Source organism: Haliotis cracherodii, unplaced genomic scaffold (assembly GCF_022045235.1).
Source record: "Haliotis cracherodii isolate W230 unplaced genomic scaffold, xgHalCrac1.p SCAF_1, whole genome shotgun sequence".
NCBI lineage: Eukaryota > Metazoa > Mollusca > Gastropoda > Lepetellida > Haliotidae > Haliotis > Haliotis cracherodii.
The window spans coordinates 40,347,202-40,362,038 of record NW_027266264.1 but is presented as its reverse complement, the minus strand read 5'-3'; the positions used below and the strand labels follow the sequence as shown (position 1 = coordinate 40,362,038).

Genomic DNA, 14,837 nt, shown 5'->3' with positions numbered 1-14,837 from the left:
AGAAAAGTCTCAAGATGAATTTTCCTGTGGTCAAACTGACGCTGTAGGAAAAACACCATAGTTTGGAAGTGATCTAATCAGATAGGGTTATCCTCTAATAGATTCTGATCCACTGCAAACATTGACGATATTGGTCGCTTAAATGACGAAGCAAATGTGTGCAAATTTTGGAGAAGTCTTCCTCTAATGACCTCGTGGTGTCCCTCTTATTTACCCCGTTATCAGGGGAGGGTGTTACTGACATGGGATGGTCTGCTACCCAATCGGGTACATGTGCTGAGCTGATCATGTGCTGGTTACGTAACCAAGTACACTGTAAGCCTTGGGCAAACGTCATTGTAGAGACCTTGATTGGTAGGCAGACACTGCGCTCAGCGCAGGTCTGGAATGTTGGAACAGCGCTAAGCTGATCGTGCGACGCTTGCGTAATAGGAGCGCTTTGGGTAGCAGTCAGACGCTGCGCTCGGCGCAGGTCTATGCTGGATATGTTGGAACAGCGCTAAGCTGATCGTGCGTTGCTTGCGTAATAGAAGTGCTTGGGTTGTAGTCAAGTGCTGTGCTCGGCGCAGATAAATCAGACACAAAGCTCAAAGGTATTGACTGGATCAAGGCTTGCGTCTAATCTACCCCCATCATAGCATCTTGATACGCTGGTGCTGTCGCCGACGTCACAGATTAACATACATGTATCTGGAAGTGTCCGGCGGCTGAAAAAATAGGAGTATTACGATACTCACAAAATCCTCCGGTATTGTTGATTTCGGTGAATGGTGAACTTCTGCAGTCACTGGCGTCATAATACCTGCCGATAATAACGGTTGGGTGGTAATGACCGAACCATGTCATTCGCTATTCTGCGATAGTGACATTCCTCTCGTCTCACGACGGAATAACTGCAAAATATGATTATGAGTAATCTGCTTTTATATAGTAAACTCGTTGGATTAGAGATTTACACAAAAATTACATTTTGAATTTTGGCGAGCACATCTACGTTCATGCCTAGGACCGTGGATCAGGATTATTCCACAACAATATGTACACCACGCAAACATAAGTTACGCAATTAAACCATTCAAGAAATGGTACTGGAAGAATGCCGTAGAATTGAACAGTAATCTATCGGCAAATTTACGAATTGCAAGGGTATACAATATTTTTATATATACAATTCAATGTAAACCAAGGCTATTTACATTTAGAGATTGGAGAGCACATCTGCGAGCAAACCAACCAACGTGGATGATAATCTTTGTAAGGTTTTTCCCACGACAATTAGTACAATGCTCAAAGGTATGTTACGCAATTAAACCCTTGTTGATGAGACAATATTGGAAGAGTGCCGAAGAATTTGAACACTAATCTATCGGCAAAATTATGAGTTGCAAGTGTATACAGTATTTTTGTATGCGCAACTCATTGTAAACCAAGGGTATTTATATTTTCATTTAGGGTTTGGAGAGCACATCTGCGTACAGACCAAACAACGTGGATGATAATCTTTGTAAGATTTTTCCCACGACAATTAGTACCACGCTCAATCATAAGTTACACAATTACGCCATTGTTGATGAGGCGGTACTGGAAGAATGCCATAGAATTGAACAATTATCTATCGGCAAAAGTATGAGTTGCAAGAGTATACAATAGTTTATATACGCAACTCAATGTAAACCAAAAAGACCAATAAAATACTATTTAATCGCATAAACATAGCTATGCAATAAAAAAATTGTTGATGAAGCGGGACTGGAAGAAAGCCATAGATTTGATATTAATCTATCGGCAACCATATTTTTAACGAGTTGAAAAAGTATACAATAATTTGAGTCACTGTTACGCCAAAGCTAGTAGTATTTAAGAACATAAGAATATGTTATACATACGTAGCTGAGAATTGTAAACAATATGACTACCTTGGCAGGCAAACGATTGTAACACAATTCAAAATGGCGGCGAAGAACAATATTTTGGCGGGAAAAAAGACGAGTCTTTTCACGCCTAATTAATTCACATAAAACTACACAACATGTTGAAAGTAATATGAAAAGAATACATCACCCATCGCAGATAAATTTTTAAGATTGTAGACAAACTGAAGGTCTAAATTTAATCCAAAAGGAGAGCTCCGCTGGGACACGTCCTAGCTGTGCTGCGACAAGCAGTGATGTGAAGATGACCTTAGGTGTCATCAAGGTCACAGGACAGCGACGGAAGGCCACTGATTGGGACTTGAGAACAACAACTTTATTTCTTCACCCAGGACCTTCGCAGGCTGTCCTTCTAGTTGTCGTATGTAAGCAGTGAATGCATTAAGGAGTAATGCAGGATAAGTAAAAAATTAACGGTTTTTGAGTTACGCTCCAGAAATGAACACCACCCCATAGAACCTTAGTCCAACTTGTTCCCAAGTTAAGTTAACAAGTGCTAATTAATGTTCTCAGCTGATTGTACTGCAGAGAAATAAAGGATATATGAATGAAAAACAAAGTTTGTTGGTTTTATTTTTTTCTTTAATTACTTCACCGCTCATGAAACAATTTACAGTGACACCAATACAGGATGAATAAATAACATCAGTCTCAACTGTGAGACATAACTTTTAATCATGGATGGATATTAAAATACATTTCATGTCAGATTATAATTTAATACCACTAACTCATTTACATCTTTTATCTAGTTATCTTGTATTATCTATCAACAGTGAAGTTAAACTGAAGAATTGTGAACACTTGTAATATTTTCTGGTTGAGTACAGTTTATTAGCAACAACAAACACACCCAAATTTTGGCAAATATATGTGTACCTCCGATACTTAAAACTTCCGTTAACCCCTTTCCATAGGTTCCGCTTAACCACATACCGTGACTGCACCAAATCATATTATTCATCGTAAAAATGATAATATTTTCTTTGTTTCATTTTTGAAGAGTCTACACATCTGGATAAACATATGTCATGGTTAACTTTTAGTGAGAAAATATGTCGAAACGTGAAAAACCTTGTCCATTTGCGTAGTTTTCCTTTGTTTACATCACATGCTGTCATCGAAGCCACACGGAGTGTGAGAGTTACGTTCATTTTGATGAATAAATATATTTTGTCGTGTACCTCACAGCCACACAGTTTTGGTGGCATATCTATATAATTATGCAAAACAATATGTAAAGCCCCCGGTAGTTCTGATTTTAGCGTTTGATTTAAAACGAGAGAAAAGTATGGTCATGTGACAGGCTATGCAAATTATCCCGTGGCAGTGGTGTTATGCGAAGTTATGTTACTTCTAAATAAGACGATTAATTAAAAACTAGACGTAAATTTTAAGACGTTTGCATATATTGTCTTCGGAAAATGTTTATAAATTAAGTTCAGGTGAGTACGATCGTAGTTGTAATATTTTCATTCCAAAGCTGGTAAACAACAACATAGATATTTTGAAATTGCGTCAGTCATGACACAGTCATTCATTCCTGGACATATTTTTCCTTAATTGAGAGTCATATACGCAAGAATTCTGCGTCAGGGGAAAACCTGGTTAGGGTTTGAAGAATTCATAAAAAAATGGAAATTAATAAAAACAATTTTTTTCTTTTGACTGCACCCCTCCATATGATACAGATTATATGTACTAAGTTTGAGATGAATCCACTGAATAGTTTAAGAGAAATCGCGCGGACAAAGTTTTCAGACAGACGTTAGGGGTTTGAAAAATTCATAAAACAAGCATGAAATACTCACATCCCCCGCCAATATGACATGTCGGGTGTGTGCAATGCATTAGCTCCCGTGAACTATGTTCACTGGGCCTTTTTGTAAATGGCCTAATTGCAGCACTAAAAAAAGTTATTACTGGTGTTGTTTTTCCATCTGCAGTTTATGATAGAATATGTAACTGAATTTGTAATGAGTAAGGATGAGACATATGGACGAACAACTTCTTTATTACAATTAGGAGCGATGGTTTCGGTGTAGGTTCTAACACCAAGTTATCAAGCAAGTGAAGTACAGAGTATGGTTGACAAGAATATATAGTGTTTATACAGTTGAGTAGGTTTAAGATTAGTTACACTGTTGTATTTGTAATGAGTTGTGTTTCTGTATGAAGTTAGTCAGTGAATGCAACAAATGTGTCCATGACACTTTTGGAGGAACATACACTCAAGCAATGCAGAACTTACCGACAAGAAAGGAAATGTATTCAATACTGTGAGATGACATTATGTGCCAAGTTTGGTAAAGAAATATAGTACGGTTTTCAAGATCTGCTCCAGAAACGAGGACTACCGCCATTTTCAGTCTAAGTCAAAGTTGTTGGCATGGAAACTCGAAAAATAACTGTTTTTAAAAATCCCAAACTATCAAAAGACGCCAGTTCACCACTAGACCTATCAATGTGCAAAATATGGTGAAGAAATATAGTACGGTTTTCAAGATCTGCTCCAGAAACGAGGACTACCGCCATTTTCAGTCTAAATCAAAGTCGTTGCCATGGAAACTCGAAAAATAACTTTTTTTTTAAATCCCAAACTATCAAAGGACACCAGTTCACCACTAGACCTATCTATTTGCCAAGTTTGGTGAAGAAATATAGTACGGTTTTCAAGATCTGCTCCGGAAACGAGGACTACCGCCATTTTCAGTCTAAATCAAAGTCGTTGCCATGGAAACTCGAAAATTTATTTTTTTTAAATCCCAAACTATCAAAAGGCACCAGTTCACCACTAGACCTATCTATGTGCCAAGTTTGGTAAAGAAATATGGTACGGTTTTCAAGATCTGCTCCAGAAACGAAATGTTACGGACAGACGGCACCCATTCCTATATCCCCCTTCCACTTCGTGGCGGGGGATAAAAATGGAAAATTAATAAAAACAATTTTTTTCTTTTGACTGCACCCCTCCATATGACACAGATTATATGTACTAAGTTTGAGATGAATCCCCTGAATAGTTAAAGAGAAATCGCGCGGACAAAGTTTTCGGACGGACGGACGGATGGTATAACTATATACCCCCGACATTTTGTCGTGGGTATAATAAAAAGTCCACCCACCAGCACTACCCGTTATTTTTCCAGAAGCCTTTGGAAAGTTAAAGCTCAGATGAACGGAGGATGACTGACAATGCGACTCAATGGTGAGTGAGTGAGTTGGGTTGAACACCGCTTTTAACAGTATTCCAGTTATATCACAGCGTGTCAGCTTAATGAAAGCCTGAAGTGATTCAGGTCTCAGAGTTTTACCACTTCAGTGAAACCCACGAGCACGGGTATGGTGCTGACAAACCTAGAAACATAATGGGGTCGAAACCGTGATTCGGACCCACAATCAAAGGTTTCTGGCGTGCCCGCAACTCAATGGATTGTAAGAAACAATTGTTTCATGCGCACTATATTTCAGATGCCTATATTACCGTAAGTGTAATGTATGGAGGGATATACCTTTCACTACACATATTTATGGAAGATCCATGTCTCATGTATGATATTTTTGTGGCACCTAAAATGATTCACACCTATGAGTTCACGCCACACTCTCAGGAGAACACTGTAAATCCTTTTATCAGAATATACATCACATCATTCAACATTAACTGTTTGGAAAATAGACTGTTCAAAAATGACAGTTACTCACAGCTTTCTGAGTATTCTCAAGCAGCTCCTGCTGTGTCATTTTTGCAAACTCTGCAACACGGTCCTGTGGAAGGAACTGGCACAGGTTGCCTACCTGGATGTTCAGGTTACTGACCATGAGCTCCACCTGCAAATACAAAACATACACTGCATCTATAGTACATAAAAATTACTCCCACCTATGATAACCTGAATATGTAAACATCAGTTTTAGTAAAATCTAAATATTTTTTACATTTGTATACTTATCCTGCATTATTCGTTAATGCATCTACTGCTTACCTTACGACAAAGAAGACAACGCTTCACGATGGTCCTGGGTGAGAATTAAGTGTTGTTTCCATCTCAAGTCCACTTTTGCAGGACCCAACGCGGCTGTCATGTGACAGATCGTGACGTCACAACCAATTCCCATTCCTGCTCTTCACCCGAGCTAACAAAAGATTTTTTCTAATGTGGGGTGACAAGTCTCCAATGGGTGCGTCCAAGACGTAGTAATGCAGGATATGCATACAAATGTAAAAAATATTAAGATTTTATCCAAATTTTTATTTCTCCTGCATTAATCTTTAATGGAACTGTATCAGACAGTATGGTAATGTGTATACCTTCAGATGTCAAAAACCTCAATGATTATAAACCCTTCAAACAACAAGTTGTCAAGGGGAACTGTATGGCGTAAATCACAAAACGCCAGATGGTAGGGCTGGCTCAACTTTACTTACAGAAAGAACATGAGAATTGAGGATAAGTCCAAGTAAACAACACTAAATAAGAAGATTAGCGTAAGCTAAAATGCCACATCCCGAAGATAATGGTTGGCGAAAACAATGACCTCCAAAAACATCCTTCCATGTTTGCACTAATAGAACTGTTGCTATGTAGAGTGGAATAACCGTTTCCACAGACCACGCCTAATCTCGAAGCGGCAGTTAAAAAATCCTAGTGCGTGTACAGGGTACAAGAGGAGTTCACCCTCCCACAATCGTAGAGATTGGTGGAATGGTGAAGGACCGGTCAGGTTGGCCTGGTAGTAGATTTTTCACTTAGATCCAACTCCAATTTCAAGATTAACAGTACTCACAATCGAGTCCGATGCTGTAGTACGTAGAGGAAAAAGAATGTCAGCAGTCACGATAACCGTAGAAAAAACTCCACAAAGTTTTCATTCGACAAACATTTACAAGTTTTTTAAGAGCATTAAAATACAAGCGTGAAACACTATATAACGCCTATGTCCAACGGTAATTAAATAATCATGAATTGTTAATACCAAGCCGAGAATTGCAAACAATAATGAGTACCTCGTTAACAAAGTTAACGCAAATTCAAAATGGCGAAAACAACAAGCCACGTGGCGGAAAAATGACAAAGTCATTTTACGTGGAAATAGCCTGCATATTAACACACATTGAAGCGAACATAAGATGAAAAGGAAAACAGAAAGCTGACCACCAAATTAGGCCAAAGTTTAAGGAGCAAAATGAGGCACAACTTCCCCGTAGGGGAGCAGGAATGTGAATTGGTTGTGATGTCACGATCTGTCACATGACAGTGGCGATGGGTCCTGCAAAAAGTAGACATGAGCTGGAAACAAGACTTTGTAAGGTAAGCAGTAGATGCATTTGGGCGTAATGCAGGATAAAATTAAAATGTCAACAAAGTTGCTGTTTGTTGTTTAATGCCTCACTCAACAATATTCCAGCTATATGACAGCATCCTGTAAATAATCAAGTCTGGACCAGACAATCCTGTGATTATAGTATGAGCAATGACACACAAAAGATCATCAAAACAAAATATAGTTGTGAGAACTTGAACTTTCTATAAAACCCCAATTGTTAGTTTTAGCCACAAAGTCCCACACGAGATCCATGTTAACCTTGGCATCTGGACCTCAGTCACTCTGTATCTGTGAGATGTCCAAAGCATGTATTTCTCCAATATGAGCTGCGGTAGCCAACGCTAAAAGAAAAACAGGGGTTTTTTTACTGTAATTCTGCCTGCTTTATTGGTTCATAGGGTTGTGATACCAGGTGTTGCAGTAGTACCCTTAGATCCCAAGCTGGAGGTCTGAAAAGCTTCTTCTGATCTTTACAGGATGTTATCTGTATGGACCTCAAAGATGCTATTGCTGAATAACTGACTGCAATGTAAGTACCTATGGCAGGTTGGCTGCAAGCAGAAACCCATGAGTAGTCAGCAATAAATGAAGTCAAAGATATAACTGCCTCATTTTGCAGTAGGCTACAAATGAATCCTACTTACTGTTGTTGTAAAGATGCCAAGTAGAATTCCTGTGAGCCCGCACAATGGCTTTAGCTGCTCGTACGGAAAAACCTCTGGATGTTAACACCACATGCGCACAGCCATCGAACAGGGGGCTGGATGAGCTTGCTTTGTGAGTGGATTGATCAGTTGCTTCTTCTACTGAAAAAGCTCAATGACTGGATTCCCTCCACAATCTCCTGGTCCAATAAGGCGCTCTCGAAGGCAGTGGTATCCTCATCGTTTCCCACAACTTCTGCAGTACTCTGCGTAGTACTGCTAGCATACGTATGGTATTGGTATTGGGGACACAAAGACTGGCAACTGGTGGTTGTATCTTGTCGTGAGATCGACATTTGGCATGGTCAAACATTGACACAACATCCAAAACAGGTCACGATGAAGTTCAATCTGTGTGGACTAATGAGGTCATGACAGCGCCAGTTTCAATGTTTGTGACACCTAAGATGTGGTGAGCTCCAACTTCCTGAGTCAACATTGTCTATCAGCCTGTAAAACTGTTTGATCTAACAGGTGACAGGAATGTGCAGACCCCATCTTGTTGATATCATGAGCCGTCATGAATGGTTTGTGGAGATCAATACTCTTTGTGCCTTTGAGGTGATGTTTCAATGAATTTATTGCCACAATCATAGCTAAGAACTTGGAAGCTGCTGTGCAATTGTGCCTGATTGTCTGTCCACACCCCTAATAGAAGTAGGTGGTCCATATGTACTCCCCAACCTCTTAGTGATGCTGCAACACTGAAGACGACCTCTGTGTGCTGCATCTCAGGGCTGGCACAAAATTGTGGACTGCCATATCCAGTGGAACCGTTAGCAAACTCCTTTTGGTGACTAACAGACGTCCTATGGATTGGAGAGACTCCCTCGGCTGTGTGGTCGGCATCAGATGACCACTCCACTCTGATTGACATAATTCTTATTTTTCTAGGTTTTTCAGCAATCCAAGGAGGGAAAATAAGATGTGCTGAAAAAGTGTCTGTGGATACTGATTGCTAAGGACATCTCTGCTGTGCAGTGATGCTATTACTGGATTGGTTAGTCGTGTGAATAACCATGGGGCTGAGGAAATTCCCAATGGCAGGAAATTCCTCCCCTGGAAGAGGAATCTGAGAGTAATAGCTGGTCCAAAGACACAATGAAATCCCCCAGACAGATGCGCTCTCTATTTCCAAACCGGAAGTTTCCAGAACCGCCAGATTTGATCTTTCCCGCTTCGACCCCCTCCACAGCCTTTACAGGGAAAATGCTGCTGGGCCTGATGCATTGGTTAGTATTGACCACATGAGCTCCGTCCATCAGGAAGATAACACCCTTATGTTTTGGAGATCTTCGATGGTGATCTGAAAATGAACTCTTTCTGCCCATTTTTTTCTGTTTCCTCCACCTTTCAATTAAGCAAGGTAGATGCAGACCATGGTTTTGTACACATCATTATGTCCAGGGCGACTCCTCCAGGAAGGCCTGGTGCCTTTACCCATATTCTGAGATATTAGCCAAGTTTTCCATCAAAAAGGATGCTAACAATAACAAGGTAGCCCAAGGTGTAAGAGTAGCCTCCTGGATAGTTTCGATCACAGCTTTCAAATAGATAGGATGCTGCTAGCGAAAGTGGCATCAAGGTGTACACAAATCATTTTCAATGGTCATAAGTACCTTGTTCTCCACTTTATTACACTTTCCCTTTTGACAAAACTTCTGCACATCCCTATTCAAAGATGGAGATGTCTGTGGAAAGGGTAGGCAATGCAGCCCCAACAAGATACAAGCGACTGCCTATGTAGATGACGTCCTGAACTGTCATAGGAAGCGTTCAGTCAAAAGGTTTTTGATTGTAAAAACGAGAGTAACCCTTTATCTGGAAAAAGGTTAAAGGTTCATATGCAATCCATAAGCCATCCGTTCTATGTTGAATTCCAAACTGTAAACCTTTCACAGCAACAAATAAAGTCCACTGACGTTTCTGTGTTGTCTCATTTTATTCCCAGCATCACTCATTCCCAAACATCACCAGAAATACTTCCAGACTATCAATTGGACTGAGCCAGGATATTAATGAAACCAAATGTATGGTTAATGTGACAGTTTCAGGGGAGGCTTGGGGATGTTAACCTCAATCCCCCCAACACTCATAGTTAATGAAATAAATTTCACCAATATACAACCAACAAGTGACTGAAGTCAATAAATAATTATATTTATTGAATTAGTAGTAATTAGATGTATATAACAATGAACAATAATTATTACACTAGAATAAATTACAACTTGACCAAACTTAAAGAAATAAACATACCCGCAATCGAAGCGTCGTACAATCTACGTCTACTCTCATACAAAACAAATCTTCAACTGAATACAACTCTCACTGTTGATGAGTGACGTCATCAACGAACTCATTCGAAACAAGGTACAATAAACATAGCAAAGCACAAAGCAATAAAAGCCTAATTGAACTAATTCTCCAAACGAATAATTAAAACAAATATTTAGATGATAATAAATTGAGTTGAAGCTACTGAATAACCTAAATACGATATATGAAACTAAAAGTCAACTCAGGCTGTGGCATAAAATGGCAGCTTGCTACAAACCCGGAAATGGAACACAGCATTTGTCTCCATATTTATCTCGGCCCCCGAACAAAACTTTTCAACTTCCGCATTTATTAGAATAAATCGAGAATCGAGGTGGTGTTTCTCCCTGTAGCTTCCTTCCTTGCACACAGGACAGGTCATGCCTGGACGAAATTTAATTAAATTTGTCCCTGGCGCCCCCTCAATGTCTCCGTCTTACTTCCCCAACTCCCTGTCGTCTACCTTGAGTTCAAGGTCTTCCATATTCCTGTTAGAATAATAGGGATAAATCTATTGTATCATATTGACACAATCCAACATCATTAAAAACAATTCAAAACTATAAGTTATGATAATTCCTAGGTTTGGTCCAACACCAAAAATATCTAGTAATTATTTACTCAAAATAGATACACAAAAGTTTAGTGGGGAAAGCTTCCGACAAGCACAAATTTTGAATCTCCCACTAACACCTTGATGGTACTATCTTGACTGATCAACTTTTCCATCATCTGCATACTTACATGTACAATGCATCCAACATGCATCTCTACTATAGATTATAGATTTAAAAACAGGCAAGGCAAATAAGGTCAGCATCTTTAGTGCGACCATTTTTTTAATTTGCAAGTTTATTTTATGTAATTGTGTCTGTCAGAAATAATCTGTAATTGATTTTGTCATAACTCTTTCATTATAATTCTTAACAGGTCCACCAAGTTGGCGGATCGTTTCCCTCGTATGGCATTAGTCTATCAACATGTACCACCCTAGGTGTATTGTTTGGACCATCTTGGATCCTAAAGGTAATGTCATCAATTATCTTTGTAATGACCCAACCTTTTTTCCAACAAGTGACAAATTTCTTCCGTTTTGACATAGTCTTGTTTGGGTTGTGTGCCGATTTGGTGCTCCAGCTTTGCTGCACAGCGATCAAGGGAGACAATATGAAGCTCGTCTTTTCCAAGAGATGTGCAAATTGCTGGGTGTGGTAAAAACGAGAACCACAGCTCTAAGACCTCAAGCCAATGGTCAGGTCGAGCGGTTCAATCGCACACTGAGCACCATGCTAAGCATTTATGCAGATGGGAAACACAAAACATGGGATCAACACCTTCTGTTTGTAATGGCTGCTTATAGGTCATCGAAACATGAATCTACTCACTTCAGTCCGAATGAGTTAGTATTTGGTACTGAGGTACGATTTCCCATTCATTTATTGACAGGGAACCCTAACTCTACCAACATGGGGGTTGATGACTATGTTTCTTACTTGCAGGAAAAGTTTGATCATGCTTTTACAACCGCTCGTTCCCACCTGAAGCATGCCTCAGAGGTGCGGAAGAAGCGATATGACCTTCATTCAAAGCAATCAAACCTGCGAGTTCCTCAACAATCTTGGCGGCTATTGTTTTTGCCTCAATGTTTGGCACTGCATATGCCTCCGTCCATTTTGTGAATGCATCCGTGACAACCAGAATTACCTGAGATTTCTTCCCAATCAGGCCTAATATTGGCCTCTTTAGCCTTGTAAATGATTGAGATCTCCGGGTCATCCATTTGCAATGTTTTCATTTGTTCTGGGTCAATGTCAAACTTTTGTTTTGCACATTGTGATCTGGTGATTGCCCCACATAATGCGGATATGACATTGTCTTCAACAGATGGAGGATCACAGCAAGCACCATCTTCATTCTTGCACTGGGAACATGGACATGGAGGTTTACGACTAAGGGCGTCAGCGTTCCAGTGAACTCGCCCAGGACGAGTCGTAGTTGCCCAATTCTTCAAGCCAACGAGCCATTTGATTTACAGGCTTCTTTATCTTTTTAGCCCAGGCTACTGCTGAATTATCAGTTCGAACGATCACAGGTCGTCCGAATACATATGGATGCCAGTGCCTACAAGTGGTGACAACTGCTAAGAGTTCACGCCTTGTTACACAGTAATTTCTCTCTGCAGGTGAGATGGTCTTGCTGAGATATCCCAACACAACCTCTTGGCCTTCCTGCTCTTGAGATAGTACTGCGCCAAGCCCTTCGCCTGAAGCATCAGTATCAATCATCAACTGACCGTCTACTCGAGGATATCCAAGTATAGGAGCTGAGATGAGTGATTGCTTTAGCTGCATGAATGCAACATAAGCTGCCTTGCTATTTTGGCTATTTTGGCGAAATTCTTTACAAACCGCCTATAGTAATTAGCAAGTCTAAGGAACCTGAGGATGTTTTTCCTACACTTTGGAGTTGGCCAGGTTTGTACAGCCTCTATCTTATCTGGTTGAGTGTGGATGCCTTGTGAGGAAATGACATGTCCAAAGAACTTGACTTGTGTCTGAAAGAGGTGACATTTATTTGGCTTTAGCTTAAGGCCCGCATCTCTGAGTCTGTTAAAGACAGATTCAAGACGTGCTAGAGTCAAAGTTGGTACCAAAGACGATAATGTCATCTAGAAAACATAGACATTCTATCCACTGCATACCTCTTAAGACAGTCTCAATAATCCTCTCGAATACACTAGGTGCATTGCATAGACCAAATGGCATGACAGTCCACTCGTACAAGCCTGATCTTGTCACAAAAGCTGTTTTTTCTGGGTCTTTGGGATGCATCTCTACCTGCCAGTATCCTGCTTGAAGATCCATTGTGCAGAACAGTTTTGCACCTCCGAGACTGTCGATACAGTCATCTATTCTTGGTAACGGATAGGCATCTTTTTTGCTCAAACAATTTAGAGCAGGGAAATCGAAGCAAAATCGGTAACGGCCATCAGGACGTTGCACTAAGACTGTAGGAGATGCCCATGGACTAGTGGAATGAGTTATCACCCCTTGGTCTAACATGCGGGCAATCTTGGAGCATTCAGCCTCTTGTTTTGCAAATGACTGGCGTCGTGGCGCATGTTTGACTCGTCGAGCATCGCCCATGTCAATAGTATGTTAACCAAACTAGTGTGGCCAAGATCATCATCATCCTTAGCAAATGTGTGCTCATGTTTACAAAGTAACTCTTTTAAGTTAAGTTGCTGTTGCTTGTTCAAATCTTTAGAACTTCTATCATAGAGGTCTGCAAGATAATTGGGAATCTCTGTGCCTTGTATGCTTAACTTACATACTGATCTTGTTTTCTTTCTAGGTTGAAGTTCATTGACAGATTTGGCAGAGTGACAGTGAGCCAGTATTTTCCCAGAGGTGGGAGAAATTGTTTTGCTGATGGTGCTTTATTGACAATACCATTTCCCATAAGTAATCCTAATGGATTTAACACCTCATTACATGGTTCAAGTAGAGTAGTAGAGGAAGTTAGTGACCTTGAGGGCAGGTTAAGTTTTACAAAAGATACTGTTTGTGGTGACAATTCCACATTTTCAGCAACAATTGCTGTTTTCTGTGATTGAAATGTAGGTAGCCAATTTTCGTACAATTTTATTTTATTATTGGCTAAGTCAACCACAGCACCAGCTTTGCGCATTATATCTATGCCCAAGATACCATCCACCTCATAACTATTCTCAATTTCTGCCACTATAAATTCTTCCCTAACTGGGTTTGTCTTTTCAGATAACCTGACTGGAGCTTGAAAAATGCCTTTAACAGGAAAGGGCGTTCCATTCACTGCTCGCAAGTTCAGATCAACGGGACTGAGGGAAATGCCTCTCGAGAAAGTCGCCAGAAAGAAGAAGGTGAGATAAGTGATATTTCACTTCCTGTGTCAATTAACAGGGTAAAATATTTCCCGTTAATATCAATATTGATCAGATGACCTTCATCACCCATCTGAAAACAAGGCCTAATATTGACCTGTGTCATGTTAGGAGTTGCCTCCCCTTGATCATTAATCATAGGTTTTGGTTTTGTGGCAATATTTTGAACACAATTTTCCACCGAATCCCGACCTAAGCCCGGGTTGGTGGCTTGGCATTTCCCGAATGGGAGCCAGATCTATTCTGAGGGCATTCGGCTGCCCAGTGGCCAGGTTGTCGGCAACAATGACACACCGAGTTGGATCGTGTGCGACTTGCTGAACGAGATCGTCCAACACTGGGACTTCTTGATAGCGAGCTTTGGGTCTGTCGCAAATGAGGGCGACCTCTGTTGTATTGTTCAGCGCCTTGATTCAATTGCAGCTGAGCCAGTTGGCTGACTGTTTTCTGCAATTCTTGTAACTGAGTTGTCAAGGTATCCATCTTTGTTTCCAAATACTCATTATTTTTACTTTCATTTTCAGAACTAAACCTGACGCGAAGCTCAGCAGATGGGTAAGGACTGACAGCCGAAGTGATGTGACCCCGAAGTGCCAACGACAGACTCGTACAACTGTGCTGTTTCAACTGCCT

At 40.3% G+C, this 14,837-nt stretch overlaps 1 protein-coding gene across 1 annotated transcript in view; it reads right to left on the bottom strand.

Moving 5' to 3' along the window:
* LOC139477946 (structural maintenance of chromosomes protein 5-like) overlaps nucleotides 1-14,837 on the bottom strand; it is a 243,022-nt gene that overhangs the window by 206,107 nt on the left and 22,078 nt on the right. Inside the window, exon 4 of the mRNA XM_071260398.1 lies at nucleotides 5,637-5,762. Coding sequence (XP_071116499.1) covers nucleotides 5,637-5,762 — 126 coding nt within the window. The remainder of the gene's footprint in view (nucleotides 1-5,636; nucleotides 5,763-14,837) is intronic.